Here is a 19,006-nt window from a genome sequence, read left to right on the forward strand (position 1 = left end):
TCACATTTGAGAGGAATGTCTGTGAACCTGGACTCGGACTGGAAATTGTATTTGGTTGAGTGCACATTTTTGTTCTTCACCATTTGTGGCTATTGTTCAAATCTCCTAAATATGTGATTATTTGTGATGTTTAAAAATACATCGACTTCTGATCATAGCGATTCTGCATATATGAATAGTTATTAAATGGGAATAAAACACTTTTGGCATAGTATTTATTTTAATATCTCTTAATGTAACTGGTTGAAAACAACTATAAACAAAATCATAACAAAAAGAATAAATGTATAACAAAATTAAATAAACTGTATCATATTGTCCTTAAAAAAGAATGTATACCTAACTTAAAATAGAAAACTAAAAACAGTCAATCCATTTCGTACGGTAGGTGGCGGTAAATCTCTTTGTAAACTAAAACTATAACAAAGAAAAAGACGAGGAAGCGTTATAAGAAGGCCTGTTAAGTATCGTTTTTTGGTGATGGCAGTTCTTTTTATTCTATTTTCTGTGGCGAAGTCATCGTATGGCGATACATAGCGTACCTACATTTCTAGCGTAAATTATCTTTCTTTCCAAGGGAATGAGCTTCTAAAACCAAGGCAAAGTAAACAGTTGGCTACTTAACTTAGCTAGCCAAAAATAAAGTTAGCTAGCTATTTATTGCAGTTAGCTATCGAGCTATCTTAACGATGGCAGAGAACACGGCTGGCGCTGCAAACCTTCCCCCGGGAGACCCCCAGCTCATAGCCCTGATAGTAGAACACCTGAAGAACCGAGGCCTGTTTGATGAATTCAGAAGAGACTGCCTGGCAGACGTGGACACTAAGGTAAACTTTAACTTGTTAGCAAAGCTAGCTAAGTGTAGCTAGCTCGTTAACATGTTTCAAAGTGTTATATTTGTTTGAGGCAATTCAGCATTTCTCTTTGCTAGCTGGCATGTTGCAAGTTGTCATATTTGCAGTTGCCTTTGTTTGTCGTTCTAGTTTATTGCTGAGGTAGACATTTTCATCTAACTGTACTGACAGATTTTCAATTTCTCTCCGATGTGGCCGCTTGTTTACCCAGTAAATTGACCCGTGTACCCCACTCTAGCCGGCGTACCAGAACTTGCGACAGAAGGTCGACAACTTCGTTGCGAGTCATCTCAGCACGCAAGAATGGAACCCCTCAATCAACAAGAACCAAGTGCGTAATGGATTGCGGCAAAGCGTCGTTCAGTAAGTGACATTCGTGTTTCAGACTGAAAAAATAGAAATTCCGCAGACTACATGCTCAGATATGAGATTTTTTAGTTATTTATTTATTTGCGATGTTTTCTGTTTATCACGTAGGTCTGGGATGTTGGAGTCTGGGGTGGATCGAATTATAACGCAGGTGGTAGACCCTAAACTGAACCACATCTTCAGGCCCCACATTGAGAAAGCCATCCATGAGTTCCTATCCTCAGAGAAGAAAGAGGAAGCAGTTTCAAATTCAAACCCAGAGGCAGAGCAGCAAGATGCAGCAAGCAGCAACACCACACCAAAAACACAATAAGGTTATATTTCAATGGCCTGTTCACAAATAACTGACTGGGTGGTGCTTGCCTGTTGACTAAACTAATGTACTCAAAGCCATTGTTTTTTGTTGTTGTTGTTGTTTTAAGTCTTTTTACAGGATTCAAAGGGCTGCCAAATATTTAGGTAATATTTAAAAGTATGAACACAATGAATACTTCGATTATTTATTTATTTATTTATTTATTTGTGTATATGTAATATATATAGATATATAGATAGACATAATGTGTGTGCGTGAGTGTATATATGTATATATAGAGAGGGAGAGTATGTGTATGTATAGATATAGATTGTGTATATATAGATATATAGTGTGTACAGATATAAATGTATGTATGTGTATATGTATGTATGTGTATATATACACTCTACCTATAGATAGATAGTGTGTATGTATGTGTGTGTAGATATAGATATGGTATATTTCAGTGTTGGATATTTTCACACTAGAAATTTTGCCTTATACAGTCTAGGTGCCATAGGACACTGTTGCTGCTTCACATGGACTTTGACGGACAGAGCATCAGTGGAATGGCATGGGCTTCTGCCGAGGAGCTGCAACCAAACGAACTGCCAGGCATTTCTGGGGAACCAGCTCAGTGGTTTTGCCTTGAGAGTCCTAGGGTGTGCAAGCATGTTTTTTTAAAAAACAAAACAAAAAAAAGACAGACATGCAGTTCTTCAGCCTATGCACCATCTGTGTCACTATGAAACCATTCATCCACACTGACACGGGTGAAGGAATAACTTAAATGAAGTCATCTCATGTAAATAAACCATTTTTGCAAAGAGGTTTAAAAAAATTTTTTAATGGAAATGCTTCCTTCCTCGCAAAATTGTAAGGGGTGTCTACAAATAAACATTACATAGTGGGGAAAATGCCTACATCCCTGTATTACTTCTGAAATTGTATTACAAGTGTAATGGATTTTGTTGTGGGAAACATTCAACATAATGACAGGAGCACAGCTTGCTGTTTCTTGAGTTTCCCCATTTGTGATGACATACTAAGGAAGAGAGAAGTCACTGGCATTTTTGCAATTCCAACTGGACATTAAGTGAAGCGAATGCCTACAAAAATTCGTTACGTTCCTTTCCGATGCAGACATGGTGTTGGGTGATTGAGTCCGTGTGGGAATGAAGGCTCCCGATACTGCAGGAAGTTGTTCTGCACTAAGCTGCAATCATTTGGAGTAGCAGTGGATTTTCTTTTTTTTGGGGGGGGGGTTGCTTATTCATGTCTTTCAGCACTGCTCTTTTGAGAATGTTCAATGGGTTGAAATGGTGGAGGTAGACACTTGTCTGTTAGTCTTGGTGGTCATGTGACCTAGGCCATACACCTGTTGCAGTAATTTTTTTTAATTGTCTCAGAATGAGTCTCTTTTAACTTTTTACCTATTGTGGCTATTTCCAGAAAAAGGCCACTTTTGATTTTTTTTTTTTCCAACATAACTTACAAATTCCTGAATAAAATAAACCAAATTCATTGTTGTGTATTGATATAGCTACAACTTACTTATTTATAGGCAGTTTCTTCAAATCGGCTTATTTTGTTGCATGTGTCAAATAAATGGTTCACATTTCATCTAATGTACACAATGTTCCATTGAGTACTCCAGTAGTATGGCAGAGGCTTCCTCCACCTGGTCATGTAAGTCTCCGGCCTCGGGGCCTTGATCGTTTCCACTGTTTTCAATAGCAAAACATGAAATAGCAAATAATCTAGGTCTGCAGCCAGATCTTATCTCAGGTTTCCAGCTCTGGTTTTGGCTATGTGGCCAATGCCCTGAAACTAGAGTACACTCATGCCAATTAAAGATACGTTGTCTTCCCCACTCCCCACCCCCCTCTGGTGAAATGTGACCCAGCCATGGTCTGGGAGGCACAATGCAGACTGTACAGGAGAAAGGGAGCTTCCTGTGGTCACTAAAATACTGTCAGGGTGAAGAATGTTCACCTCTGTAGTGAACCCCTTCCGCCCCACCTTTGTATTCCACTCCACCTGGAAGGTTAACTAGGAATTTTGTACACCCCTGAATTCGTAAAAAGCATTGACTAGTCTCTAAATAAAGACGGTTTAGCTAGTTTCTATGTTCTAAGCAAGAGGAGAAGTAGATTGGGGGAAATTTTGAAAAGGATACCACAAGATGGCATGATTTAATCAACCAGCCAGCCAGCACTTTCACCCTAGTACCTCAACTACTGAGTAATGCCAAGTTAAACTAGATAAACATGAAACAGCTGACATGATGAAGTGTGGCTAGTTTACACAGCTAATAGTTTTGTCCAGATAATAGCATAATGGCACTGTGTTATTCTAAGGGTTACATGAAGCTATCGTCTGCAGAAGAATTTAGGACTCAGATTTCTACTCCATCAGACATTAAGCTCGCAAAGTGTCGAAGTGATTTCCCAGAAGAAAACCTGCATTGTGTGAGGAGAGGAGTTACGCAGCACATTTGGCCTGCAACATGCAGCAATTAAATCCCAATGCCCTTGGAGAGCTTTGTTAATGTAGTGTGAAATTGTATGTTCAGGGCTTTGTTTGGTTGGGGTTGGAGGGAGTGAGAGTTAAGGGAAGTCTCAGCTGACCTTGCATTTGTCTTCTGGACATTTATAAATCACCAGAGTAATTATTGAATTATCCGCCCCCACCCCAACAGAAACTCAGCTGCCCAGCTGCCGCCCACTCTCGAGTTGGTCCTGCACAGGCCAGAGTCCAGGCTGCAACAGTTAAATCCCTATTGCTCTGCAAAGCCCTGCTGCATCTGTTGAGTTTAATTGCCCCCCCCCCCCCCGCACACACACACACACACACACACACACACACACACATACACTTCTGCACCTGATGGTGGAGGAGATTCATTACATCTAGTGGCTAGCTGAGATCGGCCGCAGGCAGGCCAGATGTGTGAAAGCACAAGTGCATTGTTCCACCAGCCATGCGATGTAGTTTCCAGTTCAGATAATCCTGGGAATAGAGGTGCCTTTGTGTCAAGCAGGGCTGTCAACTGCTAACCATGGAGATTGCTTATTTAGCTCTAATTGTTTGGAGAGACGTTTGGTGGCTGGTAATGAGTCCCAATACACTGCAGACATCTTCAGTTAACTGTTTTTACTTTCCAAACATTTTTGTGGTATCATCCAGTATTCACATTATTAAAATGACTGAGTTTTTTCACTGGAGTCTCTTCGCTATGAACATGGGTTCTTTTGAAGACCCTCAACCTTTGGGAAAGATACTTTTGGAAGACAGCTACAATAAAATAAGTACAGGTGTATGAAAACCTCTGTAAAATGATGGAGACATGATGAGATAAGTTGGCTAAAATGATAACAAGTCTTCTGAATGTTGCTAAACTTCAGTCCCGTAATGCCTTTATATATATATATATATATATATATATATATATATAATTGAAATCAAAACTGAAATCAACCAAATTCATGTTACAAAGTTAAGGACCAACATTCATTTGATTCAACACAACATCTTTAAATCAAACTCGTGTCGATTCAGTAGATCCCTCAAGCAAGCGGGACAGTAAGGTCAGGTCAGGAGATTCCAGTGCGGATGTCAGCATTTCCCTAATTACACTGACTTATCTGCCTGTTTTTTGGCACAGTGCTTAGACACACGTTCACCATAGCACTAATGAACATGTCGCTAACATGGCACTGTGTATGATCCCTGCTATTCTACTAGTTCAAAGCTTTGCAAGTTGTGTTCCAGTAAACCTCCCCTCAAACCACAAAGCTTGCACACACCACTGTGACATGCTCCACTGATCTCCGTGTGTTAAGTTTACGTTCCGTGACAGTGCTGGTCTTACGTGACAGCTGGGTCCTGCGAATATTGTGATCATAGCAGAAAATATGTCCTTCCCATGTTAGCTCCGCTAATAACATATCTAGTCGTGTTTGAAATTCTGATGAATTTTTCAATCTGTAGCAGAGCAGAATCAAAGCCTGGACCTTGCCTATTACTATTACCATGCTCAGCTCATTTTTTAGGCCAGTTGGATAAACAGAGGGAATGCGTATGGTCCTTTTCAAGCAAGAGAATGTGAGACTCCTCAGGAATGTAGAGCAGGACGATGCAGCACCATTCTTTATCAACGGGAACATCTAATTTATTTCAATTTTACCAACAAGTGGATATGCAGTCGTATGTCTGATGTTCAAGGAATTCCAAGACCATTTGTACTCCTCTCCAAAACTCCTGTTCACATAACGGTGCAGCCACAGCACAGCGATGCTCTCCAAAGCCCTCTCCGACCCCAGCGCTATAGGTTTTCCTCAGCTGCATGGCTCTTAACATGGGACGGGGCAAGAATTCACAAGCAGACCTATTTGTGAGAAAGTGTCTGTGGGGCAGGTTGCTCGGTGATCAACAGCGAGGTCAGATAAGGTTTACGCCATAATGTGTAAATCCTTTGGGGTTTGTGTGGAGGTGAATGTGGTGTGTGTGTGTGTGTGTGTGTGTAGTGGGTGGGCAGGGGCACAGAGATAGGTGGTGGGGGTTTGGAGGGCTGCCTCAGAATAAACACTTCCCCAAGTGACACCTCCTGTTTGAAACACCACCTGGCTGATGGGAGAGGGGGGGGTAGTAATCTATAAGTTCTCCTTGGCGACTGGCCAGGCACATGAGCTCTCTGGCATTGGGCCGAAGCTGCTGTCACAAAGTTAAGAGGTGACCCACATCCTTCCCAACACCCACACACACACACACACACACACACACACACACACACACACACACACACACACACACACACACACACACGCACACGCCTGTACACAAGTTGGAAGAAAGTGACCTGGAGGTTGAGGGCCTCTCACTAAAGCAGTGGTTTACTGTAAGTACCTCAGCTGTGTTCCCCCAGAGTAGAAATGCCACTCATGTTAGGCCCCCTGGGCCCAACCGCAATGAGGGCACATTCTCCATGAGGTGGGAAATAGCCACGCCCCCACCTCCACCGACACCCCATCCCCATTAGTACACATATGAGCGGAAGCACTTTGAAGAATGTTATGAAAATAACCACAAACATAACCACATGCCTGCGATGTTCAATAAATGTACTACGGTAGTTTTAGCTGAGCACAGTCCCTTAGCTTCTGTTAGACGCTCCTATTACTTTTAACTTTGCACAAATGTTTCACCATCTAATCCTAAACTCTATTTACCAAGTCATGTAAATTCTTTTTTCAGTAGTCACTGGTGGACTGAGATTTCCGTTCAGGCAGTGGTAATCTACAGGGATCTTGTAACACATTGTAAAATGGGTACTTAAATGTTCTATGTCCTTTATTTATTGGTTTTACATGACTTAACTTTCTAGAGTAAATATATGCATATATGCACATGCACATACTTTTACTTGGCACAGATTGTATACTTATCTTTTATGTTTATTTCTAATTTATGTATACACTATATATATATATATATATATATATATATATATATATATATATATATATATATATATATATATACCCAGAGCTTATAGTTATATATATATTTATATATAGTATATATAGTTATATATATAGTATCTTTCTCTATTTATTTTCTGTTCTGTTCACTGGTCAATGATCAAATCCTTTGAATACTAGATCATACAACCTTGCCATTATTCTTTATTGTATGTGTAAATGCACTTATTCAGTATCTACTTGTAAATGCACATATATTCACCAGAAATATGGGTGGAAAGAACCACTATTAACAATATCATGCTTTTATTGTAGCAAGCTGCTTCATAAAACCTTACTGAAATAATAAACAACCAAGGCAGTGGACAAATCCCAAATGTAGCACAGATGCCACTCATGTTATTCATGCTGTTGGGCTGATTGGGTTATTATGACCAAAAATAAATAAAAATAAATAAATAAATAAATAAAAATAATAATAATAATAATAATAATAATAATAGAGAGAGGGGTGTGCTGTTCATGCAAAAAATTGGGTTTTTTATGTGTCTTCAGTCCTAGTTGTGCATACATAGAACTAAACCCGAATTTGCACTCTGTCTTTCCTTTTTTCTTTCGTTTAGCCCCTCCCTCCATTTACCTTAATGTACCAGTGTCTTGGGGATCTCACTGCTTCTCTTGGCAGCTTTTACCCGGCCTGTTAGATGGGGCCTGATGCAGGGGGCCCAAGCTGTCGTCGCTCGCTTGCGACCGTTAACACTCACGCTGTGGCATCAGTATTTGCCACCGGCTCCGTGCAAGTGCACCGATGCCACCAGCCCGGAATTCCAAGTGTCAGCACCACCTTTTTTTAAAAATCATTTTAATTTGGAGAGACTGTTGACACGAGTGTGTGTTTGGATTTCTAGTCACTGTTCATGACTGAGCTGGTGACAGGTAAATGGCTAGGAGAGATTCAAGGTAATTGCAAACATGGAAGAAAATAATAACAAATAATATAAGGAGAACTAACAAATTGCACAATTTTATTTATGTGTATATATATATATATATATATATATATGTGTGACCTTAAATTTAATGTTTGAATTCCAAAATATAGCTGAACAGCCCTCAAATGCAACTACTATTAACATGTATGCTAAAGTCACTGTTATTGACATGTATGCTAAACTTACGACTATTAACATGTATGGTATAGTTTAGTTGTTAGCCATGCATACTCTTAGTTTGTTTTACAGGAACTATGTACATACATTTTTCCTTTCTATTTAAGATATATAGATGAAATTGACTGGTCTCACTGAATTACTGTGAGATTTTCACTAAAGGCTAGTACTGAAAAATTCTTTTCAATTAGGTACGCCACGATGTCTGTCTCAACTGTAGTAATCATTCACAGTTAGCTTGCTAAGGCAGCATAAATGATCAATTTCACTGGTCAGGTTTCCTGTCATTTTACTAATAGACATACATTACTTAGCCCTTCAAAATATCAGCAGAGGGAGCATGTAGGCAAGTGCAAAGCAACAAGTCCCTACAGTCATACTAATCAGCAGTCCTACCCTCAGATAGAAATGCCTACTATAGTAACCAAGAATATGTAAAGCAGCCTATATGAATATGGTGATGTTTTTTTATTTTACTAATGAAATATGTTTATATTATTTTCTCCAGACAAGGGTTTGTCTGTTGACTGACACACACACACACACACACACACACACACACACACACACACACACATATATATATATATATATATATATATATATATATATATATGTGTGTGTGTGTGTGTGTGTCTGTGTGTGTGTGTGTGTGTGTGTGTGTGTGTGTGTGTGTGTGTGTGTGTGTGTATGTATGTCATTTGGATATAATTTCCTCCATCAGCATTGCTGGCAGCCTTGTTCAGACACGTTGTTATGTTCCTTTCAATGCATCAGTTAGAACAGCATGTGCCCAAATTATAAACACATGAGCAAACCGTGGGGTGAATATAGTAAACATTTACATATTCTGAATAACCTAAACGCATACCATACCACAGAGCATTCGCTCAAAGAAGGGAGTAGATAGAGACCAAAACTCTGTATACATTGTCCATGCTAAAATGCCACAGGAAAAAGAAAAAAAAGTGCATTAAAGATAAACTACTTTGCAAACCACCTGTGTTTGCGCTTTTGCAATGTTTGCATTTTCTAATAATGCAATATTAGAGGGCTTGAGTAATTTTTTGCCTTTAGTGAAAAATGTCAGTGCAAAAGTTGACTTTAAAAACTTGATTCCCCCCCCCCCCCCTATCATCCCCTGCAGTAGTTACAGCCCTTCACATCTAGAGCCAAAACTTGTAAACACATTAATATTATCTTACCTAAACACAAGGGGGAGACTACACAGTCCCTGTGTTATTAATGAGGCCAGTTTGTCTTTATCCATCCACTTGTGTGCAGAGCCATGGATGACTAATGTTTTCTACTTGATTCATTCTTGAGAAACAGCTCATCCTTCTTATAAGCCTTATGATAGATACAACCTATGTTAACACATCTACCACAAAAGAATAGTCTGGTTCAAAATTTATACAAGTTTGCTGCTTAGTGCAAGTGAGCTTCCTTTCTATAACTGGAAATTAAATTCCTAAAGGTTATTAGATTGTAAGGTGTTTCTGTCATGCAACAACTGTCATGTTCTAATTCCCTTAAATGGTTGATATTGTTGACTTGAAATCTTATGTTTACTTGATATTTTAAATGTATGGCATGTTGTTCTCATTCTCTTTCAGGTAAGGTCATTTTTAGTTGAAATAATTGCTTTGTAGAAAAAAATCCTTAGCAGTGGACATGCAATAAATGGTAAACCAGGGTAAAGACACCCAGCAAAGGACTATTACCAGTTAGGTGGTGTATTGACTCAGAGACACTGTAAAATGCTAAAGCAGAAAGTTCTAAGTGATAAAGACAAGGCAGCAGAACAAACAACAACCAGGCACAGAAATGGTGAGGCACAAACACATGGGGAGGTGTAAGGCTTTGCAACAAACACATATACAAAGACCTTAAAGGGGGATTTCACCTTGTTTCACATTTGACCCCTTCTTAGTATTTATTGGATGGTTTTTAGGCACTTCAGAAAGTATTTACTTCAATTATGTAAATAATTTCTTATAACTAATTCAAATAAAATTCAAATAAAATTGCTGCCCCATCTCTACTGTTTTTTTCTACCCCTGCACTTCAGTGAATAAATGTATTCATCTGCTATGTGGGGAATGCTTCCCACACGTGTTTGTGCCAAATAGCTATCACTAAATTGCTAAACTAACAACATTCATAGAAATATGTTTGTTGAAAAGTATGAGGGTAAGATAGATTCTGATATTGGTCACTGTGAATATGGTGAAGCCATGCCATATTAACTTCATATTCAGGGATCATATTACTTATAGCCATAAGTGGCATGAAAATCTGTCTCTTAAGTGAAAAGAGGAAAAATGAACTCTCAACAAAAGAATTCAAACACTGATACACCTCATATTGCTGATCACTGAACAAGCTAATCAGCAACAGCATTTAAAGCAGTAACCTCAAGATCTACTCATGCAATTTCCTGTTTTTAAACCAATCAAAAGATGGAAGCAGTTTGCGCGGCCTCATAAAACTATGAACCATTTGGAAGAGAATAAACTCAGTCACAGTAGGAATATTTGTTGACCATTACAATGAAAAATACATCTTAATTTTGTCTTATTTTCTTTAAAAATATGTTTTGATAAAATTAACATTGACAAATCAAATAACACATAGAGGGATAAATGTATCTGTTTATAATGTATTTTTGCACAATATGGTGGTGACAAAAAACAATTCTTGAAACTGCATATATTGATACAAAAACTGTTTGATATTTCTACAAAGTGTCCAAGACACATCCAAAAGGTATCAAATATGATTTTGAGTGAACATCCCCTTTAAATAAAATGCACTAATGAAGTGTACATAAGGAGCAGGTGCCAAAGGTCAGGAGAGGCAGAGCTCTAGAGATGCAGTTGGGGTGGACCCACGATACAAGTTCGGCATCCTCTAGGAGGCCTGGTACTATTGGCCTGAGGAGAGGTGTGAAAAAAGAGATCCAAATCTGAGAATGGAGTTGCAGTCCACAGGCTACCTGGTTGATGCATTTAACATTCTGCCTGAGCTTCCTAGGGGCCTGATGGAGGTTGATGTCCCAACCCTGAGGTGGAAGCTGGCTTGGGACTTCTCCAGATGGCTCTTTTTCTCCTCACACCACTTGTAAACTCCCAGAACAGCCTCCCTACCTGAGATTGAGGGAAACAGGGTGTATGGTAACTGAGGTTCCACTGGAATGCTATTAATTTAGAAGACAAGTGCACGTAAAAAGTGGAAATAATGTGCACGTAACAGTGGAAATAATGGCTGAGTTCCTGGTTCAAACACTCCACCTGGTCACTGGAACTGGGGAGATGACCTGACGTGAGACTGACGTTAACATCCAAATGTTCCATGAATGTCCTCCAGACCTGTGATGTAAACTGGCTATCTTGGTCAGATGTTATTCCTGAAGACAGACGAGAAATAGTGCCCACCTGGCTTGGCAATGAATTAGGTATTGGGCTCGTCTGATGAAAGGGTGAAGGGATCCCTCAAGCTAGAGCCTCTAGTTCTCCAGAGCTAGCTTGATGGCTAGGATCTCCCAGCACTGCAAGTCCTCCACAGTATGGGGAAGAGGCTATTTCTGCACTGCCTGCACCTTGCAGTCCTCCATGCATACACCACCTGGGGCACCAACAGGGCTTAAGTAAGGCAGTAATAATTGCTAAAGTGTTCGTAGCGAAGACCATTCTTCAGAGAGTTGTTTACTACTGGTGAACCAAGTAAAGTTACGCTTAGACACAACTACTTACAGCAGTGCGTGTACATGTGAAAAGTGTAACACTGACAATTGCTACTAAGCAAAACTTAATGTCGACAAGCTAATCCACTATTTCCCACTAGCCTACCAACTATGAAAAAAAATGTAAGCATAATTTCACTAACAGTGAAATGGCATAGAATCTGACTTTATACTTTCTCCCAGCTAGACAACCATTTTTATCATTAGAAAAAATTGTTAAGAGAGTCCCAGAAAAATAAGCCTGATGTAGCTCATGAACAGGCACTGACCTTGCTGGTGCAACTGGCCCCTGGTGATAAAGCAATCAAGAAAGGTGACAGATGTGATACAGAAAGGACACTTAGCCTTGACCTAGGTGTTCCAACAACTCTGTGAAGGCAGCCCTCATATGATGAACTTGCTCCTCCAGGTTAGCTAGATGAAAATATCATCAATGTAAACCATGATAAACCTGCATAACATGTCATGGAGGATCTAACTGGTGAAGGACCAGAACACTGTCTATGCAAGGTTGTCCATCCATCCATTCCCCCCCCCCAAAGAAAAACCCTGCCAAAGCAGATGAAGCCTCAGGGTCCTTCTTCCTACTTGGGAGAGAGGAGGTGTAGCACCAGGGCCAAGAACAATAGCGCAGTTTAATAAGGTACAATACGATGGTAGCTCATTGGCAGCACTTTACTGAACATCTCCTTTAAATCCAGATCCTCTCAAGGGATGAGCTCCAGCCACTGTAAGGTTGGGCTCTCTGTGTAATTGGAACTGCAGTCTGATGAGCAAGTGACATTCTCCTTGTGGGCCCAGGAAAGATGGGAGTCATTGATTTTCAAGCCAGTGAGGTTCATGCCAGAATGCGAATTAGAAAAAGAGAAACTGTTTTCCAATGGATTAATCCAACCTGTAGGCATACATAAGGCAAAGAACTGGAGAGGCACAAACACATGGAAGGTAAAAGCCTTTTCAACCAACCAAGATCAATGACGCATGGTTGACTGTGTCATTTAAAAGAGCCATTGATAAATAAATCATTTGTATGACTATTCGTACTACAACATAGCAAAGTATACATCCTAGTGCCAAACTAGGCCAACAGTAAGTTTGCTATGCCCTCTAGGAATAGCAAGTCTCAATTCCATTTCCAGTGCTGTTGCCCTAACATAATATGGATGTAGGCCACTGACAGGGCTAATATAAGGAAACCAGGGGATATGTTTGGTTTGGCCTTGGGCCCTCATGAAAGTATTCGACTACCTCACACCTCATGTTCCTTCTCTACTTGAGCAGGCTGAATAAATAGAACTCAGTAAACAGATAATCTGTTATATTTGTCAAGCAAAGCAGCGTGGTGAGTCCCATTAAATTCAGATGTCAAAGAAGATGATTTTAATTCAAACTACAAACTGGTATTCACCAGCCCACTTGTTTCCTTGGGTTGTTATGTAGCCTTAAGTATTTCACTGTGATTTAACTGAAGGGTGTATCTGGTAAATGGCCCTATTCGCGCAATCCTTTATAAATCAGGTTAAATCTAGACAAACCAGATTACAAATAAATTTGACTACTATACTGTATTTCTGCTAGTACACTTCCAGTGACAGACATTCTGTGTAAGGTGTAAGAAAACATTATTACCTACATCGTTTGTTGCTTTATTAATGTATTTTCCAAACTGAGCTTTGTCCAGATATAATCCAGAATAAAAGTACAGTGATTTTGCCTGCCCTTGCACCTGCTTAACGTCAGAGAGCCGGTCATGTTCATTCTGAGCTCCCCAAAGCTCTCTGTCTAATTGAATATGAACGCGATAATCCCATCGGTTCTGCCTAATAGACTTGCCATATGTACTCTTTAACCATGAGATACGGGCATTTTTCCTGGGCTACCTGATAGTCAGAGTCTGCGATAGTATCACATGACCACCAACATATGCTATCCAGTACGCGATGGGACGAACTGTTCGGTGTCTTGCCAAAAAACTTCGCACTTTCTTAGCATTTTAAATTTTTAATTTTTATTATTTATTTATTTATTTTGCCTGAAACATATGTCAGGGACGTAATGTCCTGAGACGATGAAGTTCGCTCCCGTTTGCGTAGCGCATGCGGAGAGGCGCTATCAACTTTCAATGGACGCACGTCCTTTAAACTTGGACGTGATTCTCTGTGTCTGTGATTGGTCAACGGCAACGAATGACAGCACCTACTTACCTCCTTAATCAAAACTGACACGAGTTTTAGGAAATATAGGCAGCATCCATTCTCTTCAGAGTCTCACAACGCCTCTGCCCAATGCGGTAGACGGTTCACCGCATTTACCTCCTTCGGTTATGCTACAGGAATCTGAAGGCGCATTAGTGCACACACTTTCCAATTTAAACAATATTGTTTGATAGAGTTTTATCGCAAGACATGTATGTGAAAATTGCCATACGAGTGTTTCTTTTGCTGACTATACAGCAGCAAGTAGACGCAACGGATTCAGGTGATGTTCATGAGACGTCACAGGAGAGACTACTTAACGTCTATAAAAGACGCCTATCGCTACAGAATACAGGTAAATTGTGCATTCTAAACATACATGTGTTTTTGACTGTTTTGCGTAGTTGAAAGTCACGCCCGACGTTTAACGTGATGGGTACAATACACTAAATGGGTCCATCAAAGCGGTCTTTGGCTCTCTATACTTGTTTGCATGCTCATCTGCTTTCATTTTGATGGAAGTCAGACCAAACTTTAAACAGCTAATCTGTGCGTGAGCTACAAAACTCTTTCAAACAATTAACGGATCTTGAAATTGTGCATGTTCTTCTTTTCTGGGCGATTCATGTGCGCACAGGTTACTATTTTCGGTTTGACGGTAGGCTCGTCGTTTGTAGCCTAAATGTCTCTCTTGCTGCCTACTTAGAATAAGACTATTATCCTTTTAAAATTTGTTCCGTAAACGATCTACTTTTTCTGACCTTTTGCACTACAAAACCTCTTGATCGATGTACTTTTTTTAGGGAAAAATTAAAAACTAAAGCGCAACTTTTACGCGCCAAGCTTGCCTTACAAAACAGATTATTTTACAAACAAGCTGTACCAAGTACGGACACGCTTTTTTTTTTTTTCCTGAACCAAATTTAAATTTCGACAGAAATCCTTCTAGGCGCCAATGTCGCCTCCTTTTATCATTTCAGCGGAGATTCAGCACTGCCTCGTGAACGCTGGTGATGTGGGCTGCGGTATGTTCGAATGTTTCAACAATAACTCGTGCGAGATTCGAGGGCTGCACGAGATCTGCATGACATTCTTACATAATGCCGGCAAATTTGATTCTCAGGTAAGGCGGACGCGCTAAACCATAATGACCAATGTGAAGCAACCCATATTTATAAAGTGTGTCTATCACGTTTTCGTCCTTCGCCACTAGTTGGAGATAGCAGGTCCACAGTTGTGATTTTTTTAGAATGCTCATTGGGGATAACCGTCGATTCCAGCATTCATTCTGTTTATTAATGCCTTGTGTAACACCGCAGGGGAAGTCCTTCATTAAAGACGCGCTGAAGTGTATGGCCCACGGCCTGCGCCACAAGTTCAGCTGCGTCAGCCGCAAGTGTCTGGCCGTCAAGGATATGGTCTTTCAGCTGCAGCGCGACTGCTACATCAAACACAACCTCTGCTCAGCGGTCAGGGAGAACATCAACGTTATGGTAGAGATGATCCACTTCCAGGATCTGTTCCCCAAAGGGTAAGCAGTTGGCCTGAGTGGGTTTTCTTATGGACTGTATTATTGTAAGGCAAATGGTTAAATAAGTTTTTCTTTGATTCAAAACCTAAAGGAGCAATAAGTGGGGGGGTTTTTCTTCACCCCCCCAATGATTTTTCAAATCGTGAAAGCCATTATACTGACACCTAGTGACCTGGATGTTTCAGAGATTCTGTAGTAAATCTATTTTTACACACGTCTGCCTCTGCGTGAGGAACCAACACTATGGAGCATAAACTTGTTAATTTGAGGACTACAAAGCAAATGGATTCTTCATCTCGTATGAGCAGCACTATATTGAAAAACTTACAAATAACTCAGTTTCATAAATATTTTTGCTGATTATGGTGGTAAAAATACTGATTGCTCCTTCAATTAAAGCACAGAAACCAATAAGTTGTGCATTGCTTGGCCACAGAACTGGAGTATGACAGATGATGCAGTGCTACGGAAACCACTATTCCATTGATCATGTTTTGACTCATTTATTTAACGTTGCACACCAAAAGCAATGAGAAACCCTCTCGAAAATTACTTAAGGACGAAATGGGGATGAGATCATGGCTGGGCATCGGCAATAGGTTTTGACAAAACATTAAAATGCTACAGTAGAGGGGGGAAAAAAACTGAAGAACCCTTGTGAATCCTGTTGAACAAGTGATCTGCAAATTCTTACCATCAAAATCCAGATATGTAAATGCTTCATAAGTCACAGCAGTCTTGTACTACAGTCAAGTCCATTCCTATCGACAATCTGATCCTCAATACCGCTGTCCTGCCGCTAGAGGGCTGATCCACAAAGTAACATGGCCAGGCTTCCTTGAAGGGGGGGGGGGGGGGGGGGAAGTTGGATTCGATAAACCAAACATTCCCAGTCAGGCTTAGATAACATCACAAAGGCAGATAGGAATTGGCTAAGTGAACTCTGACTTAAATGGGAACAAGCACAATTTTGGAGTCAAACACAAGATATATGCTTGAGCAGTTCCTCAGCCTTAGCTTACAGGTCAATAAAGACGCACCATGCTGTGCACGATGGCGTCCACAAGTTCACCCACACCCTTGGAGCACACTATTACAGCCTGCTCAAATCTCCTGTTTCTTAAGACTGTAAGTCTTAAGACATGTCCAGGACCGGGTGGGGGTTACTGATGGGAAAACATCAGACTACATTTAAATAAATACACTAGTACTGGGTCATTGTACTTTGGCTTTAGGAAGAAAAAACACAAAGGAGGCCATATTATGCAATGTGGATTATAAATCTACCTTGTGATGAGTTTAAAAAATGCTGTGCCTTTTATGCATATGATGTAAATTTAGCAAGAATACACACTATATCTAACTTGTGGCTTGACTGTTTGTCATAACTGAATGTTGTCTTTAGTCAAAATCGCCTCATTTCTTTACAATAGGTTTAGAAACAAATTGTTCCAGATCACTTAAACTAAAACACAAATGAACCTACCCTGAAGTAGTTTAGCTCAGAGCAAGTTGCCATGGGGATTGAGCTGGTTAAATACTGATCTGCCATTGCTGTATTGTTGAGCCCAAAGTTAAACCCATTAGCTTGCCAACTGAATTTCTGCTTTGTGGTATACCCCAAAGGTTTGGGTGGGCAACATATGACTATACTGTTATATCGATCCTAAATTCTTAAGTGTTTTTTTGTTTTTGTTTTTTTTTCCTTCCCCTAATCATTTTATGGGTTTTTCAGTACTCAGAAACGCTGTCCAACTGCATGCTTCTTTAAACACAATTTAATTGGATGTTGCTCCATTATGCTTTTTTTTTTTTTTTTTTTTTTTTTTTTTTTTGGCTTTTTTTTTTTTTTAAATATTTTTGCCATATTGCTCATCCCTACTCTCAGGCCACATGTGGAGCTGGTCAACATCCTGCTTGGCTGCGGGGAGGAGGTGCGTGCTGCCATTGTCCGCCGGATCCGTGGCCAGTGTGAGCAGAACTGGGGTGCCCTGTGCTCCAGCCTGAGCCTCTGTTCGCTGGGGCAGGCCGCATCCACCACCCTCGCCACCACGCTGCCAGGGGGTGGTGCAGAGTCCCTGGCCCCTGCTGCATGGGCTCTCCCAGAGGCTGCTGAGCTAAGGCAGTCCTGGAACGCGACTCGGAGGAGGTGAGGGGGCGGGGGGGTGGTCAGCTCAGGAGTTCAACAGCATATACGCCCGGAAAGTAAACGCACATGTTTGTGGGATGGTGGTGGTACTTGTGTCTGCAAAAGCCGTGAGGCGAGGTCCCCGGCGATTCCAAAGCTGCCGGTCTGTTTTCTAACTCTTTCTGCAAGAAAGGGAGTTGGATGGTACATCAGGATTCTGTCCTTCCTTTGAGAGTATTCACCTACAAGCAGAGTTTGTATTCTTATAAACTCGGCATCCTAATATATTGGCATGACTGCAGCCCAACTATCACAACCTTCCAACTGCTCATTGTGAAAGGTATGGTGTACTTGCAGCAAGAACACACCCCCTAAATCTCGTATGAATAAATTATGTACAACCAGCACAGCATCCGGTACCTCAATAGGCTACAAAACTGTCCATATTGTGTACAACAAATGGTGTTTCTTAGTATATCAGTTTAAAGGTGCAATCTGGGATTTTGAAAAAGCAAAGTGGGTACTCTTTTTAAATCGATTTTGTATAAACTGGGACTGGAGGTATGAGGTCTTAACGAGTTAAGATGCAGGAACTAATCCCTTATTCTGTAGTGCTACTTGCCTTGTTTACACTGAGTCAAAAGCCCTCATATACTGGCCTGTGATTTTGGGGGGGGGGGGTGGTGTCTCAGAAACTCTGTTAGGACATTTTATTATGCAATCATGTATGAAGACATGCGTGTTGTGCTTTAAGAAATAGAAGAGGCAGCTGTAAGGAGCGTCACCCAACCCAGCATGGCTGAAAGGTCTGCTTGTAATACCAGTCACAAACTTGTTCAATGAAAAACTTCATCAGGGTTAAGTCTTTTTAAATTGTTGTTTGTTTTGTTTTTTGTTTTTTTTTTAAATTGTGCTTTTGTTCCTTTTTGAAGAAACTGAAGGGGGATTCCACCCAGTAAACAATATGCTATATTTATCAATAATGAGTGACGACAGTTGCATTTTAAAATAAAAACAGATTTTGGACCAGAAAACATTTTATAGTTTGGTATTACCTGGAACCTACCTCATCCATATGACATACACCTATATTAACACTTTGTATAGTGTACTGAAGAGCATGTTGGTGTTTCTCCCTACATTTACCAAGGCTGATTTGTTCAATGTACAGAGGTCTGTCGTCTTATTCTTAAATTGCGTATCCTTTGTAATTTATTTCAATTTTTCACAAGTT

The 19,006-nt window shown here is 40.3% G+C and overlaps 1 protein-coding gene across 1 annotated transcript; it reads left to right on the forward strand.

The window, feature by feature from the left end:
- The first annotated feature begins 427 nt into the window (after nucleotides 1–427).
- Nucleotides 428–18,946, forward strand: stc2b (stanniocalcin 2b). Its single transcript, XM_035527099.2, has 7 exons — nucleotides 428–827; nucleotides 1,093–1,217; nucleotides 1,332–1,530; nucleotides 14,291–14,468; nucleotides 15,094–15,236; nucleotides 15,433–15,644; nucleotides 17,533–18,946. Exons 1-7 carry the CDS (start codon nucleotides 690–692, stop codon nucleotides 17,795–17,797), a joined length of 1,260 nt encoding a protein of 419 aa, XP_035382992.2. The 5' UTR covers nucleotides 428–689; the 3' UTR covers nucleotides 17,798–18,946.
- The last annotated feature ends 60 nt before the right edge of the window (nucleotides 18,947–19,006 follow it).

Source organism: Electrophorus electricus, chromosome 8 (assembly GCF_041902795.1).
Source record: "Electrophorus electricus isolate QZ-2024a chromosome 8, ASM4190279v1, whole genome shotgun sequence".
In the NCBI taxonomy this organism is placed as follows: domain Eukaryota; kingdom Metazoa; phylum Chordata; class Actinopteri; order Gymnotiformes; family Gymnotidae; genus Electrophorus; species Electrophorus electricus.